Genomic DNA, 17151 nt, shown 5'->3' on the forward strand with positions numbered 1-17151 from the left:
CGCAAGCGCGCGCGTACGGCCTGGCATTACCCCAGAAGAGCCCTGGGAACCCCGCGCTTGCTTTGGCGCGGTCGCCCCCGTCGCCTCGAGGAATCTTTCATGAAAGAACCCAGGCTCCAGCTTTAGCACCGCCATACCCTATGAACCTGGGCGAGACAACTCTGAGCTTCAGCTTTCCCTTCATTAAAACAAGAGTTAGAGTATGTATGTCATTCCCAAGGTCTGTCCCATTTCTGAAGCTCTGGCTCTTAAAACTCCATCAACACATTCTCTGAGCGCTCACGGCATGCAGCCCCGGGCACAGGGCTCTCCGTCAGCAGACAGGACCTCTGGGGGCCTGAACGTCACAGTTTGTTCAAAGCAAACATGACTTTTTAAGGAATCTGGAGTGTCTGCACCTCAAATGGGCTACAGCGTTACTTCTGCGTGCTGAGCCAACACACAGTGCAGGGGCAGCTTCCTGGGGGCAGACGTGCGGTCCAGGTGACCCTGTCTGCTGTGCGTGTGCGTGTGGGAGGGGGTGTATGTGTTCCACAGTCACACTTGGGAAACGGCAAATGAACCAACACGCAGTGCAGGGCAGCTCCCCGGGGCAGGAATGCGGGCCTGGCAACCCTGTCTGCAGAACTAGGCCCCGAGCAGGCACTCCACATCAAGGGTGGAATTAATGTAGAAACGGATTAATATATTTCCATCCAACGTAATTAAAGGAATAACAGTGCATGATATAAAACTAAAAATGTTCTGAAGTTCTCTTCGCCCATCTACTCTTCAAGCAGTTTGTGACCGGGTTTGTACAGACCAAGACTTTTAGCAACAGTCCGTCTAACCAGACACCACAGAAGCCATCTGTTCCAAAGTCAACAGAACTGGGGTCCAGACCGCCTGGGTCCTAAAGCCAATTTGTAGAACGAGAACTCGTGCCTCAGGCCCAGGCTACAGCTGCCTCCATACAGCTGGCCCCCCGCCCCCGGGGGAACGACAGGGATCAGGGACAGACGCCTGGATACGGGAGGGACGGAGCAGGACACACAGCACCCCCCGACTCATGCGTCAGCGCAGGAAGTGAGGCTCGCTTGAGTCCTGGACCCAGAGTCACCCTCTCCCTCCCTCCTTCCCCAAAAAGGATACGGGAGAAGAGCTCCACACTGGACGGACAAGATCACCCAAGAAGGCTGAAAGAGAAAACAAAAGTGCAAATCAAGACACAGCTCCGGTCTGTATTCAGAACACCGCCACGCGGCCAGTGCAGCTCCTGGAAATGGAAGGCTCTGTCATCACCAGGAATGCAGCATCCAGACTACAGTCACCAGCTTTCAAGCAGCAGGGCCAAACATGAGCTCTCAGTCCCCAAGGGGAAAGGCCCAAGTGCGGAAGGAGACACTAGGGCCCTTTAAAAGCTTGTTACACGTAGGAACCCCTATTCCAGGTTCCCACACTTGCTCAGTCGCTCCAGCTGTGTCCGACTCTGGGCTGCTGCGTGAGCCTCTAGTCCAGCTAGAAGCTGTCTTCACGATCGGAGGCTTACCCTACCCACATGCCAGGCACACATGGTCCCTCCAAGTCTCCTCTGGGGTCCGAGTCCTGGCTCGTCTAAAGATGGGAGTTTTGGGGGTTTTCTTCAGGAGGCCAAGGAGATACAATGTTTGTAAATCACATGAGGCCTTTCTGTCTGCTGATCTTTCTATGAACTGCAAAACACATTACTTACTACCTTTCTGGGTAAATTACTGTTTTGAATAATCATCTTACTTTGACATTTAATTTTGAAAATCACATTAACCATTATCCTGGTAGGTCTGCTTCACAGAATTACTGTGAAAAAACACACAGTAGCCAGCTGTAGCCAGCGGACTTCAGAAATCTCAGCTGCTTGTACGACACTCACTTCTAATATAGCATATACACCTTGAAAGAACATCAGGAATCAAAGCACCCTCTCCTTCTACGCCAGGTAACGCCAACAACTCCTCAGCGTTGAGTCTGTATGCTGTGCGGCATCTGTGAAGAATCACTTCACACTGATCTCACCATTGCACCAAAGCTGCAGCTCTGTGGCTAAGCCACCAAGCAGGAGGGAGTGTGTAACGTCGTGACTCTGGTCCTGGGGAGGCTCCAGTGACAGGGGAGGGAGCCGCCCCCAGGAACCCCCGACGGGCTCCGCCTCCCGCTCCATTCAGCATCTCAGCTGCGACCCCAAAGCCCTCAGCGGCCACCACGTGTGGAGCACCAGGTGGCTTTCCTGAGACCAGTTCTCCAGCCATCCTTGGTCCATGGCAGGAGGACACGGCAGAAGGCCAGGTCAACACCCTGAAATGTGGGCAGGCCAAAGGAGCTGACACCGTGGACAGGCACCCTTACCACTCTGCCTGCAGCAGTCACCCCGAAAGCTGTCCCTGGGGGCTGCAGGAGGGGAAAGTACAGGTGCACTTAGAGGCTGCCGGGCTGGCTGCTTGAAAGTCGCCAAGCCATAAACAGACTCGCCTTGACCCCCTCATCCAGGGAAGTCTAGGTAAGATACTGCAGCTAAGAAGAAGACATGCATAACAGAGCAGAAATGGAGAACTAGAAAAGCACAGTAATAGGGAGTGATTTATCCCAAAAGCAAGTAACAACATATAAAATAAAGCCACTGCAAGTCAGCATAATTAACGCTTCCAATGAGGCCTCCAAGGCCACTGGGGAAAGCGTTTCCACAAAAGAAAAGGTTTAAAAACTCTTGGTGCCAGGCTGCCCTGGTGGCTCAGTGGTGAAGAGTCTGCCTGCCAACACGGAAACATGGGTTCGATCCCTGGTCCAGGACAATCCCACATGTTGCAGAGCAATTAAGCCTCTGCACCACGGCTACTGAGCCTCCGCTCCAGAGCCCAGAGCCACGACCACTGAGCCCAGAGCCACAACTACTGAGCCTCCACTCTAACACCCGGGAGCCACCACCACTAAACCTCCACTCCAGAGCCCAGAGCCACGACCACCGAGCCTCCGCTCCAGAGCCCTGGGTACCAGGCCCCACGTTCGTTCGGCTGAGCGCAGCCAGCAGCCTGGCGGCACACCGAGCAGGTGAGACAAGGACTGTGTGCCGTGCGGTCCTGGAGTGAGCGCAGACCGCTGCACTGCTCTGGAAGACTCGGCCACCCCGTCCCCACACTGCAGCCCTGGACAGCGCGGTGCACCACGAGGTACAGGCAGGCTGGCGCACTGAGAGGGAAAGCGAGCAGTGTGCCCGGAAGCAGCGGGAGACGAGACGCAGGGCCGTGGTCAGCCAACTGGGACACGACAGCCGCGCTGCAACTGAGTGATGGCTACTTCTGGGCAGCCGCGTGGTGGACGCCCTTCCTGGGAATGCGACCTCTGGGAGGGACGTGCTGATGGGCTCAGGACTTCAGCAGCACCCAGTCACCAGCCCACACTCCCCTCAGAGCTGGTGCTGGTGGGCAGGACAGAGGACCAGGTCCCTCAGGATCCACCCCGCCCCCACCAGGGTCTCTCCACTGAAATGCAGACTTACTGCCATCTACCTCCCTTTTTTGTTTACATTCCTGTTTGGGCCATTTGTATATAAATACTAATATATATATTTACAATACATGTTATCTTACATAACAATTTCATTTCAGGGTAATAAAGGGGGTACTACAAAATATTTGCTACAAATAAGGAGCTTGATGGGGTCGCCAGACTTAAGAAGCACTGCCGTAACTGGGCTGGGGACAAGGACCCTGGCACCCCAAATCTGTTACCAAGGGATTGCTCTCTGAAGGCTCGTGAAGAGTCCACACAGCTTACCTGCAGCCACTGTGACAACAGGCTGCAGGCTACTATGTGGGAGAGATGAGGTTCGGTCCCCACAGCCACGGAAGGACGGAAGCAGAGCAGGGCCCCAGGGCGCCTGGTGCCGGAGGCAGGCCCACTCTTCCACGGCGGCACAGGGGAAGCGGGCAAGACACCCGCGACATCAGTCTTCACGAAGGACCAGGTGGAGTGAGCCCGCTGGCCAGGCAGAAAGACGCGGCCAGCCAGAATCGCGACTGCTGGGCTTCAACACCGCAAAGCAACCGTGCGTGGTTCTGACGCGCAGCGGCTGCCGGAGGGCCTGGCGGGCAAGGACCCTCCTGTGAGACAGACCTGCCTGCAGGCTCACTCTCACAAGTCGGGCTTCTGCACCTGCAAGGCAGCGTTTCAGAGCCTCCATGCTGGTGAGGCGAACAGCCGCAGCAGCAAGCCGGCCTGCAGGCTGCCCGCCACAGCACTCGCCCCCAACTGCCAGGCTCTCGGTATTCAGCTACGGTAACCTTCATAGTGATTTTAAGATAACACACGCAACAGTATGAGAAAGAGAAGAAGAAGGAAAAAAAAACAGTGGAATAAAACCATTTCAAAACAAATGCATAATATGAAACTGAAGCATCAAAATCACAAACCTAAATTTCAAAAACCCACATTTAACAGCAGTTAGTTCGACCCTCGGCAGCAACAGAGCAACAGGACACATATCAACAAGCTCCGAGCGGTTCGCCCACCAGCAGATGCTCCACTTTCTAGAACAGACGACCCACAGCTCTCAAGCTGGACAGCGGAAGTGAGAACTCCTGGGGGACAACGAGACCAGCGGCCACCATGACCCAGTCGGAAAACAGACCGCCTGCCGGGACAGCAGGGCCCCTGGCCGCTGTGGGTGCGAGGGAGCCAGGAGTGTCTCCGGGAGTCAACCCAGCTTCCGAGCAGAATTCACCAGTGTCATCTATGTCAAGACAGCACGTCCACTGCCTTCAACCCGCTTTCTTGGCTTAGAGAACTTCCAGCCTGCGGCCGATGGGCTCACGGTGGCAGGTGCGTAAGCCATGGAGTGGGGACCGGCCTTCTGCTGGCTGGCCTCACGGTGGCAGGAGCGTAAGCCGCAGCGTGGGGACCGGCCTTCTGCTGGCTGGCCTCACGGTGGCAGGAGCGTAAGCCGCAGCGTGGGGACCGGCCTTCTGCTGGCTGGCCTCGCAGGCGTGCAAGTGCTGCAAGCGCTTCCCACCCAGACCCGAGCCTGAGCCAACAGCCTGAGCAGAGCCGCACAGAAAGCTCAGCGCGCCGCTGGCAAGACGCGCGAGCAAGGGAGCAGTGGGGCAGTCACCACCCACCTTGACGACAGGCAAGTCAAAGACCTCGCGGGCCTCTCCCACCTCCGGATTGTCCCCATCTTCCGAGATGATGTGTGACGCGAGCGCGTTGTACGACACTTCCTTCGCTTTCCCGGCTTTCAGAAGCTGAATAACCTACAAAAAGCACACCAGTTACAACAGAACACGCCACATTTCAGTGCACACCAGTGATTACGAGCCGTGAAAATTCTAATAAACATCCACCACGCTCTCCACACGGGATTAATACCTGCCACCAAGTCATTTGCAAGGAAACCTACGGGACGACAAAATGCAGCAAGTCTTGATTCACCGACAGGGAAGCACAGAGCTCCTGCAACCGAGGTACTGGGCAGTGTCCCCCTTGAGGACAGAAGGGCTGACAGACACGGTGAGCGTGGCTGGGCGAGCACTGGACACTCAGCGTCTCAACAGAAAGGCGTGGGGACAGGCAGTTCTGATAAACGGAGAGATTTATCGGAGTTTACCGGAGAAGCGCAAGAGGCGCTACAGGAGCCGCACCTCGAGGAACTTAAAGGCGTCAGCCACGCAAAAACACAGTCACTGTGCGGAGAGGGCAGCATTCCACACGCCGGGCAGAACACAAGCCACACCGTCGGCGGCGTGGCACAGATGCTGCGCCTTTGTATTCTACCCCAAAATAAAATGCAGAGTGTCTTCTGAAAGAAAGGCTGAGGGGCAGGCGGCCAGCAGGGAAGACCATGGTCAGACAAGACAGAAAGACCACCGCCAGTGGAAGGAGGACAGGTTTACCCTGCGGGAGTGAAGGCAGGACAGGCGTCAAGAAACGCCTGCGATAACTCAGGTGAAAGAGGCAGAGACGGGAAGATGATGCAAGGGAATCAGCAAGACTTGGTGACTGAGGGGGCGTGTGCAAGAATCCACGACAGCACAGCTCGGGAGCACCACTGAGCCAACGGGGGCAAGTTTCAGTTTAGGGCACAGCTTCCTCGGGTGCCACTGTACCATCTAGGAGGACACGCAGCGCATCAAGGAGGAGACCAGGGTCCCACCCGAGTAAAGCCATCTGTGTACAGAGATGGGGGCAAAGCTCTGAGCCAACGAGACCCCAGAGCACAGGGGGCCAGACACGGAGGCCGGGCGGGCAGCGGACGCTGGAGGGCGGGTGGAGGCCCCGGCCGGGTCTGAGCAGCACACCGCAAGCTCCAGGCGGTGAGAGCGCCCATGTGTGGTGGTGACTAGAAGTCCGTCCGACAGAAGTGAACTCCTGGAATCCACACTTCAAGATTCAGAGAATCAACCATCTTTCAGGAAACACAGTTTCAGACCTCAGTGGTTTGCAAGGACGTTTTTAAGCCCTTAGACTTGATTCACAGTTGAGTAAGCATGGCTCCAGTTCAGCTTCCTCCAGATTTTAAGTAATATTCGCTTCAGTTGTGTTCAAAGCCTTAAAATGAACCAGAGGATAGGCAGCAAGAGGGGAGAGGAACAGCAGGCAGTGAAGAAAGGGCACCCACGCGGGAAGGGAGAAGCCTCCACCCTGCTACGGGCACTTACTTTCACCTCTGAGCTCACCACCTGTTTATCCAAGTCAAAGAATCTACTTCAGAGTTAGAGGGGAGAAAGGATCCACCTTGGGGGCTGCCGAGCGTTTAGTTACTAGGACACCAGCTCACAAACCTCTAAGAAGGCCAAAACCCATCAGCTCTTCTGTCTCCAGTTTATCTATTAAGTCCACGTCTCTACTCGGGAGGCCCAGGCCTCAGTTCTCCATGCTCAGCGCTCACAGCCAACGGGACACCCAGGCGATGTAACTGTACACATAAAACTTTAGGGAAGACAACACCTGGAGACCCAACTAGAGTTTATTCCCACGGTGGAAGCATAAAACTCTGACGTTCAAACAGATGCACTACTTTAGGAGAGGCGAGGACAGGAGAGGACCGAGCTGCAGACCTGAGATCTGGGAGGGTGGTGGCTGCCACCTGGGGGCGGCTAACTGTCCCCTGAGCACCCTGGGACCCGCGTTCCTACTGGTTCCACCCTGTCGAAGCTCCCACCCCGGACGCACCCGTTGCCCCGGGACCCCGGACCGCCCGGGCTGCCGCGGGAGAGTGTCCCCGTCCGGACTCCGCCCACGAAGGAGCGAAGAGAAGGGGTGGGGTGGGGGGAAAGCCGGCGAGGCGCCGCGCGACCGCAGGCAGGCGGGTCGCCCCACGGGCAGGAGACGGGGACACCCGGCGCTGGGCTCTCCGCGCAGACCCCCTCCACGTGCCCGCTTTCCCCCGAGTCTGGGCACGCGTCCCCCACCCCGCGCCCGCCGCGGACCCCGCAGACGCGCCCCACGTCCCCTCCAGGGGTCCCCACCAGCCCCGGGTGCCCTCCCGCGGGGGCTGCAGACCCCGGTGCCCGCTCCGTCCCCTCCGGCCTTGCTCGGCGCCGAGCGGCTGAGTCTCTGCACAGCCGGACTCGCGAGCTCCCCGGGACCCGGACGCGCGCGCGGGGGGCGCGGGGGGCGCGGGGACGCGGCGGGGTGGAGGCGGGGTACCTGCGGGTCGAGGTCGCCCACCGCGTAGTACTTGACCTCCTTGAACATCTCCTCGGGGACGCGGGGCACCTGGCCCGACATGGTCGCGGCGGCCCCGAGGCTCCGCAGCGGCGGCTCCCGCCCGGCCCCGCGGGGCCCGCTCCCCAACAGCGCGGCCGGCGCGCGGCTCCGGCTCTGGCACTACAAGTCGGACCCTCGGCGCCCCCGCCCTCGGCGCCGCTGGAGCGCGGGAGCCGCGCGCGTCCCGTGGGCCGCACCATCCCGCCGGCCGTCGAGGGGGAGCCGAGGGCAGGGGGCCGCTCGGCCGGCGCCGCCCGGAGCCCTCCGCCTCGGCCCCGCGGTCGGGAAGCGCTCAGCGCAGAGGGCCGCCCGCCGAGGAGCGCAAGGCGCGGGGCGGCCGCCGCCCCTGGGGGAGCTCGGGGGTCGCGGGAAGACGCGCCCCCCCCCGGCGGGGCTGCAGTGGGCCGGCCCCGGGGAGGACGGCAGCACGGCGGGCACTCCCGTCGGTCCGCGCGGCCGCACGCGCTGCGCATGCGCGCGCCGGGGGGCGGGGCCCGGGCGAGCGGAGCGCCGCCGGCGGCCGCCCAGCGGGGACTTGAGGTGACGGTCTGGAGCCGAGTGGGGGAGGGGGAGGCCCGGACTGGAGGGCGGGGACCGAGCGCCGCGGGCTGCTGGAGGCGTGCGGGTCCCGCGGGCGCGGGCACTGGGCTTCTCCCCATCGCCCGAGCCGGTTCGCGCCCGGGGACCCTGTGCGATCGGAACCAGCCCCGCTCTCCTCACTCCGGGCGCCGCTGACGACGCCTGGCGCGACGCGCGCCCGCGCTGTGACGTAATCGGGCGGCGCCCGGAGACCCGCGCTCCGGGCGCACCTGCACAGGGTGGGAGCTGAGCGGGGCGGCCGGCGGGACACCCCGTCCCCCGGGGCTTACGCCGCGGCCGCGGCCTGGGGGTGGGAAGGCACGTGAGGGAGGCCCGCTGCTGCTCCCTGCTAAGAGGAAAGCCGTTCGGTTCAGTCGCTCAGTCGTGTCGGACTCTGCGACCCCATGGACCGCAGCACGCCAGGCCTCCCTGTCCATCACCAACTCCCGGAGTTCACTCACACTCTAGTCCATCAAGTGGGTGATGCCATCCAGCCATCTCATTCTCAAACGTGAAGTAAATGTTAATGGAATTGGTCGGGAAAAAAGAGAACCTTTCAGAATGACTGTGGCAGCCTCCTGTAACGTTCACTCATTTCTGAAGCTACCGCTTTTTCGTCTGCGATCACACACAAGTTCTGAAAGTGAGTTGTGGTTGGTTCGTTGACCAGGACGCAGTACCGGGGACACTGGCTCTATTTAGTCAGCAGACACGCCTGTGATTGTACTCGTTATGTGTGTGATAAGCGGTTTTTGTATGGGCAGAAAGGAAGCACATTGTGCGTTAGTGGCTCGGTCGTGTTCGGCTCTTTGCCTCCCCATCGACTGTAGCCCGCCAGGCTCCTCTGTCCATGGAATTCTCCAGACAAGAATACTGGAGTGGGTTGCCATTGCCTCCTCCAGAGGATCTTTCCGACACAGGGATGGAATCTGCGTCTCCTGCATTGGCGGGCGGATTCTTCGCCACTATGCCACCTGGGAAGCCCAACCCTTTTAAATATACTTATGTTTTATCATTTTGATGTTTACTCTTTTTTCATTTGTCTTTTGAATACTCTGAAAGAACGCTGTTCTAATGCTAACTTTTTTTTTTTTACAAATAATAAAAACACTGGGTACTTGCCTGAATGAGTAAGAATATACTGTTCTCCTTTTGACTACCCAAGCATAAGTTTGGTATTGGCCATTGTAACATTTTACCTTCTTTGTTAAGAAAATGTAGGGGTGATAAATTAGGTCTAAATATCGAATCAAAATTGGCATCCCCTTTCATTGACCTTTGTGAGAGAACTTAACTAGCTTTTTTCTTCATTAAACAGGAACTAAGCATGTATTTTTATAATAAAAGACTTAAAACATATCTCAACCAGGTATTTTATTTTGTAAGTTAAAAAAAGAACTTGTAACATTCAGCAGGGCAACTTTACCCTATTGTGATTTCTGATAGTCAAGAAGGCAAATTATGGAACTAAGAAATCTGTTATTTAAAATCTCATCAACCTGTCAAAAGATTGTTAAACATTAAACTGTGCAAGGCCAGTGTTGTACATGTTGGACCTTATCTCACCAACATCAAGAGGGTCCGGGTCAGTGGCCCACAGAGAAAACATTCAGTAGAGTGTATCTGATGCACTGATGCTCTGCCAGTTATAAAAGAAACTTCTTTAGATGAGATCTGGCTTCACCTGGATAAGGCATGTTCTGAGGAAGTATCAGTTCATTTAACAAAAGCTTTGTACTTCTTTAACTTCAGTACATGTATGACCCCAAACGCGACATTGAGCATTAATATATCTCCCATCTAAGTTAAGCATGATCATTTTGTTGGTAACCTTCAGAGAACAAACAGCCTGTTTATTTAATACTGATTTGATAAAGAGGGTAATACACACTTCTCATGTTTTATTTTGCAAAATTGGGTATCTTGAAGCTAGCGGGGAAAAGTGTAAAATTAGGAAATGGAAAGTAGAGAATATTTAACTCAAATTGTACTTACTGGCAGGAACTTGAGGCCGTTATTTAAGCATTTACAATTTTTTTTAATGCAGATCTTTCTGTTCTATGCGACAACCTCAGTCTTGGCCTCATGTTCAGTTCAGCGAGTCACATACCCCTTAAAGTTAGGTGCTGTCAATTTTTAGTAAACCTCTAGTTGGGGTTTATAGACTACAACATTTGACCTTTTCATGAAAGGGAGTACTTAAGTTAGAGGCATCAGTTAGAGAAAACCAGAGTTTTCTCACAAGAGAACCTGGGAGCCAAAAAACGTGTTTCTTTATGGGAGCAGTCAGTCAGCCGACCCACAGGGCACAGTTGCCACCCAAAGTCATGTATTCAGTGTAGAAAAACTAGGGAACATGAGTAAGGCAAAAAAGTAAATGACCTCAAATCCTATCCTGGAAGCAGTGTTACTGAAATCCTTCCAGACACTGTCTCACACAAATACATTTTTTTCTTGAAGAAAAATTCTGTTGCTGGCCTAAAAACAACAGAAACAAGAAGGTCCTTCCAGGTCAGTAGATAAAAGGTCTGCATCGTTTAGTGGATACATAATGCTCGGTTTTTAAATGTACGTTAATTTATATAACCAATCCCATGGACAGAGGAGCCTGGTGGGCTGCAGTCCATGGGGTCGCTAAGAGTCGGACAGGACTGAGCGACTTCACTCTCACTTTTCACTTTCCTACATTGGAGAAGGAAATGGCAACCCACTCCAGTGTTCTTGCCTGGAGAATCCCAGGGACGGCAGAGCCTAGTGGGGGTCGCAGAGTCGGACACGACTGAAGCGACTTAGCAGCAGCAGCAGCAGCAACTTATATAACCAACTATGTGTCATGCCTTTGTTCCCAGTTTGACAGTTTTCAGGGCTGTAGAGTCATTGCACAGTTAGCCCGCGCGCGTGGTGTTACACCCTTCCGTGCTCCGAGGTCAGGGACTAGCGCCACCCCTCTGCCCCTCGTGGACCGCGTGCGGAGCACAGTGTCCATCACCAGGGCTCGCTCACTGGTTCTGACTCTGGCGGTGGTGCTCCCCAGAGGCATCTTGAGGGGAGGGGAATAGCTGGCCTCCGGGGACAGAGGCCTGGACGCCCGGGGCAGCCCGCACAAAGACCGCCCTGCGCACAGGGCCCAGGGAGCCGCGAGGGGGCGCGGCCGGAGGACGGGCAGCACGTGCAGCCTCCGCCAGATCAGGACGCTGCGCGCTTCTGAGCGGCAGGCTTCTCACGCGGCTTGGGGGCTTGCTCAGGTGGCGTTCCTCAGGGCTGCTGTCTGGGAGCCATTTCCTGCCTGCCGTCCAGGAGGGGAGGAAGCAAGCAGAACATCGCTCGGGAGGCTCCCCGGCCGCCAGGCCTGCGGAGAGCCGCCTACCTCCCAGTCCACCCACTTCCACTGGCCAGAACCGGGTGTTGTAACCCCAGCCTGCAGGGGAGGCTGGGAAACAGGGTCTTCCTGGTATCCAGGAAAAGGAGATGAGATTGAAGGCACTCCGCCAGTTTCTGCCATCTGTTAGAACTTGTTTCTGCCAAAACAGTTCTAACAAACTAAGATCATACCAATAGAATACAATAAAACATTAAAAAATTTTTATTAAAGATAATTTTAAAAAGCCATGCTTTCACCTAGCTACTTGGTAGACATGGTGAGTTGGGGGGGTCGGTGGCTCTGCGTGGAAAGGGTGAGCGATGGATGTCCTCTTAGAAAGCATCAGGCATTGGTCGGAGGCCTGCAGCAGCCTCCAGCACCCCTCCTCCCACAGGTCTGCACCCCGACTGCGGCCCTGTTCCCTGCCCGGGATGCCGACCTCACTGGGTGACTGTTCAGGCTCCCAGATGAATCTGCTGAATGAGGAACCCAGCACAGCTGAGATGGCAGGAGAGAGGGACTGCTGTGTTTATTTCTTGGACCTCTGGTCAGGCTGCCGGGAGCTGGCAAGGTCACGTGACCTATACAGGTGCCTCCTCCGAGGCCCCGGTCGCCTTTCCTTCCTCTCATTCCTTTGGCCCTTCCTTCCCCTGCCACCCACACATCTGCCTCCACCTTTGTAGCCATCCCTTTATAAATCCGCTTTCTCAGGTGATGCTAATGTGAGTAGGCTGCTTCAGCTGTGATCCGAATTACATAGCAGACATGGAGACCTGATGAAACATTGAGAAGTCTTTTCTTCCAGATAAATGTTATGCCTGCCCTCGAAAAGCTAACAAATACTTGGGTACACAAGCCTGACAGTGGTGGAATTAATAAACGCAGCAGAGCTTTAGGGAAGCGCTCCTTGTGTGCCAGGATCGATGGGACAAACTTCCCAGAAGGAGCGGGTAAGAGGAAAGTGGCACGTTTTAGACAGTAATTGGTTATTTGATATAAGGGGTAAAGAGGAAATAATACAAAATAAATGCCAAGTATGTGAAGGTCCTGAAGTCCCACCAGAGCAGGCTGTGGAATTTGAGGCGTAGAGTAAACTTGTAGCTGTGGTAACAGGAAGAAAAGGACCGCTTACTAGCTACTGAAGCTGAACTGCTTTGTGGCAGGCCGGCTGTGGAATTAACTCTTGCTTCATTTACAGCCTTTAAAGTGCATAAACAGAAGTTGTCATTATGAATTGTACTGGCTATCTGATGGGAAGCGCCCAGTAGCACTGACATGGCAAGGAATTAGAACACATTCGTTACGGCTTTGGGGCATCCGCGTGGACTCACCTCCGCCATCCACACCCAGAGTGGAGCCCCAGAAAGGCCCTGGACCACAGTGCTCTATGTGCTTGTCAACTGCGTGGAGAGTGAGAACAATGTAAAAAGGCCAGAGGGTCCGCAGGCGTCTAGCAGGCCCTGTTCAGGTGTCTTCACCCTCGAGACGCCGTGGCCGCTGGCGCTGAGCGCCATGACCTTAGTCTAGCTCTGCGGTCGCTCTGAGGCTTTCCTGGCCATCAGAAACCATTCCCAGAGGTAACGCTGACGCGCGTGACGGCTTCCTGTCATGGACAGAGTCGGGCTTCTTTGAAAATGTATCCTTGGTTTCATCTCAGATTGTTCACCGATAAGTCCTAGACTGGGACCTGGTTCTGTATTATGAGACACTGACAAAGACGTTGACGGTCTGCTCTGACTCGGGCTTCTGAACCCATTCCTCCTGTTTAGATATGCTTCCATCTTAGATGTACTTCCATCTGCAGGATGTTGTGGGTCAGCCTCACTTTTTAATAGAATATACTGAGGATGAGAAAACAGGCCCAGGGAATTTAAGTGACTTGTTGATGATGAGAATCGCTAGCAGATTTGGGGCTAAATCCATCTTTTTATATTATGTTTACTTGAATTCCTTCTTTTAAAAAAACAGAAACAAGACTTAATTTCACATATAATAGAAGTAGAAAAAAAGTACTAGTGGTATGGAAGGTATAACTTGATAAAAGTTGAAAATAGCCCACTGATTTATATTTTTGCAGCTAAGACATATTCAGTCCCCTCTTGGAATTGACTGAAGATGAAGAGATGATGGTTAGCTCTAAGTTCAGAATTTCCCTCTTTTAATGTCTTGTGTCAGTTTTAATTTTCTGATTTAATTAGTTTCCTAATTAGAAGGGGTTAAATTAATTAACCTCATTATTTACTATATATTTAATGATTTCTCCTCTATAGGGAGTCACTTCATTTTCAATAATTGGAGAGCTATGGCAAGAGGGAATACTGCCGAGCGCTACACTTATTGCTTTACGGTCAGTGGCAGGACAGGCCAGACGGGAGGGGATTTTAGGCGAGATACCAGATACTTGCAAACTTCCCAGATACTTCCCACTTGTTCTGAAACACGGTACAGGTGAAAACATGAGCTGGGATTCAATAATTTCTGCCAAATTAAAACTCAATGGATAAATCCTTTATATAAGGTCAAAATATCCTAGAACATAGGATGTTATGAGAAATAGCCCAACCACGTGATTTTAGTTATAGACATAAGACAGGCATGAATCACCGAATACTGTAAGTAATGCTGATGAAAAGGAGAGTCTCTGGAGTCACCACCCGGCCTGACGGCATGTTCTAAAGTCCATTCTGAAGGAGATCAGCCCTGGGTGTTCTTTGGAAGGAATGATGCTAAAGCTGAAACTCCAGTACTTTGGCCACCTATGCGAAGAGTTGACTCATTGGAAAAGACTCTGATGCTGGGAGGGATTGGGGGCAGGAGGAGAAGGGGACGACGGAGGATGAGATGGCTGGATGGCATCACCAACTTGATGGACGTGAGTTTGAGTGAACTCTGGGACATGGTGATGGACAGGGAGGCCTGGCATGCTGCGATTCACGGGGTCACAAAGAGTCGGACACGACTGAGCGACTGAACTGAACTGAACGGCGTATCAAAAGATCATTATTCCTCAGACTTGTCAGTGGGCTGAATGGAAAACATTTTGGTAAGTCACAGTAAAATCTTAAGCCTTATAATTGCATGACTTATGGAAATCAAATAGGCCTCGTTCTTTCATGTTTATAGATGTATAAATATAAACAATTTGTGGATAACTATATTTTAACGTAGCAATACCCCCCAAAAGATGAAATAACCGCTTTTTTAGAGAGAATGAGGCTGTATTCATGTCCGAGTTGTTCTTTTTCCCACCAAGAAGCACCTCGCGGTTCGGGTCTGAGCCACTAGGCACACGGGCTCTGCACCACACCGCGTCCCCCCGCTGGTCCGCAGCACCACTGTTCCCCAGCTCCACTGAGAACCCCGCGAGAAGGCTCGGGCGGGGGCACAATTCTGAACCCAGATCTAACGTAGGAGTGAAGTGAAGCGGTCTGACTCTAGGAAGTTCACTTCAGCGGAGCAAGCACAGGGCACTTAGGTGCATTGCAGATGGGCCTGGCTTAAGAAGCAAGGCCCAGCAACACGCACCCATGGGAGGCCCGAGCTCCAGTCTAGAAGCAGCCTGTCCCTGCGCCAACACGAGTAGTAAAGGGCGACGGGGTTCACAGCAGGGAGATTCCATGGGGACTGGGGCGGACATGGAGGGCTTCTCGGAGGAGGTGAGTCTTGAAAGGGCTCTGAAGGATGACGGAAGGAGGGGACCAACGGCCACTTGGAGAAGCAGCCCGAGCAGAGGCCTGGGCCTGGAGGGAACGTGGGGCAGCAGGACCAGGGCAGACCCCGGAGCAGGGGCCGCCGCCGGGGAGCCACTGCAAGGAAGCAGGCTGAAGACGGTCAGGGAGAAACCACGCATGAAGGCCCAGTGCCGCCCACACGGCTCAGAGCGAGGGATCTATTACGGACCCTCACCCAACAACGCAGAGGCTGAAGTGGAGGCGGAGGACGCCGTCTCTCGTTCGTTCCCGTTCGGAAAATACTTGCTCATGTTCAGTGTGGAGCAGGGCAGCACTCACAACAGCACCAGCCAGACAGCGCTTCCTGCCCTTGCCCCAGCTCTCCAGCAGCTCCCATGGCTGGCAGAGGAGGTTCAGTCCCACCAGCCTGCCGGCCGCGCCCCCATGACCTCCTGTGACCTACCCCAAACGCCTTCTACACACTCCAGAACCCAGCACCCCAGCCTGCCTCCTCCACCCCACTGCATACATGCCTCTTCCCACCAACCGGCTGCTCGAACCCCCTCGAACACACCCACCACGCACCCCTGCCCTCCTCCCCCCCCCCCCCCCCCCCCCCCCCCCCCGGCTTCTTGCAGACTCCGCACCCACCCCCCAACCTGAAGCGGCTGTACCTGTGCACAGCTGAGCCGCCCACGCCTCTGCTGTGTCCGTGCCCAAGTGTCCCCTTTCGTGAAACGTCTCTGATGCCTTGAGACAGAACTGCTCTGGTCCCTTCTGTTGCCGGTGGTAAAGAAGTCATAACCTGGGGCTTCTCTGGATGGATGGAGGCTGACTAAAGCCAAGCAAGTTGTGAGAGAGTTCATTTCCGCTCCGTGGCGTGGCTGCCCAACGCACCTGTTTTCAAGGCAGGGGACCTAAAATGTGGGCGCTTGCCTTCCTCCCAATGCTTCTATTTAAAATTCCAAAAGACTTGATTTTAAAATACTTGCCCATCTCACACAGTACCCCTACCCAACTCCCACATAATCCTGCCACTGTTAACAGAAACAGGTCTTACTGCTCTGAACAAGTATATCCCCAGCTGCTCAGCATGGTGCCCGATGCCAAGTGGATGATGGATAGATACTGAGAGAGTAGATGGGTGCATTTCGAATGAGCTAACATCAACGCCAGGGATTTTCCACCTTGGTTTTAAGGCACCACCACAGTCACAGCTGTGCCAAACTGAAAGTTCCTTCTTCGACTGGAAGCTGCTCCACTGTTACTGACGCCCAGACTTTGCTTTACAGATGGGGAGACAAGGTCCAGAAAGGTTAGGCCAGGGGCCAGCCAGCTTGTCCTGTGATGGGCGAGACAGAAGACACTGCAGGCATTGTGGTCCAGGACACCCGTTCTGACTCCTTAACCCCGCCACTGCAGGGAGACGGCAGCTGTAGTGGAATACGTGTGCCGATGGGCGGGGCCGGCTCAGTGGCACCCCCTCCTCAAAGGCGGGCGGCCGGCCAGATTGAGCCCGAGGGCCTCCGCTTGCCGACTGTGGGCTGGGGCATCCAAGGTCACAGGCTCACAGACTCCATCCCAAAGACCAACACCCAACAGGTGTGAACTAACTCACAGGTCCCTGGAGCGCCAGCCGGCACTTCCTCTACTTGGCTGTGCCAACTCTCCAGTCTCCAGAGGTCTGTCTGAGTGCTTGACCATCAGGAAGACAGGGGAATTAGGGCTAATTAATTAGTCCAAACTTTGAAGTCCAGAGAGGAAACGGCCTCATATTAACTGCAAACGATCATCCTAAGTAATATGCATGTGGCACTTTCATTA

At 54.7% G+C, this 17151-nt stretch overlaps 1 protein-coding gene across 4 annotated transcripts in view; it reads right to left on the minus strand.

Annotated features, from left to right (window-relative positions):
* Positions 1-7868, minus strand: part of PAXIP1 (PAX interacting protein 1) — a 41279-nt gene extending 33411 nt beyond the window's left edge. For 3 of the 4 annotated variants that reach the window (XM_060415220.1, XM_060415221.1, XM_042249059.2), the window contains exons 1-3: positions 7657-7868; positions 5127-5261; positions 1132-1175 (exon numbers count right to left, since the gene is read on the minus strand). In XM_060415220.1, the coding sequence (XP_060271203.1) occupies positions 1132-1175; positions 5127-5261; positions 7657-7737 (260 nt within the window). In that variant the 5' untranslated portion in view covers positions 7738-7868. The remainder of the gene's footprint in view (positions 1-1131; positions 1176-5126; positions 5262-7656) is intronic. The other variant, XM_060415222.1, reaches the window with a different exon arrangement.
* Between the last annotated feature and the right edge of the window lie 9283 nt (positions 7869-17151).

This window comes from Ovis aries, chromosome 4 (genome assembly GCF_016772045.2).
Source record: "Ovis aries strain OAR_USU_Benz2616 breed Rambouillet chromosome 4, ARS-UI_Ramb_v3.0, whole genome shotgun sequence".
NCBI classification, from domain to species: domain Eukaryota; kingdom Metazoa; phylum Chordata; class Mammalia; order Artiodactyla; family Bovidae; genus Ovis; species Ovis aries.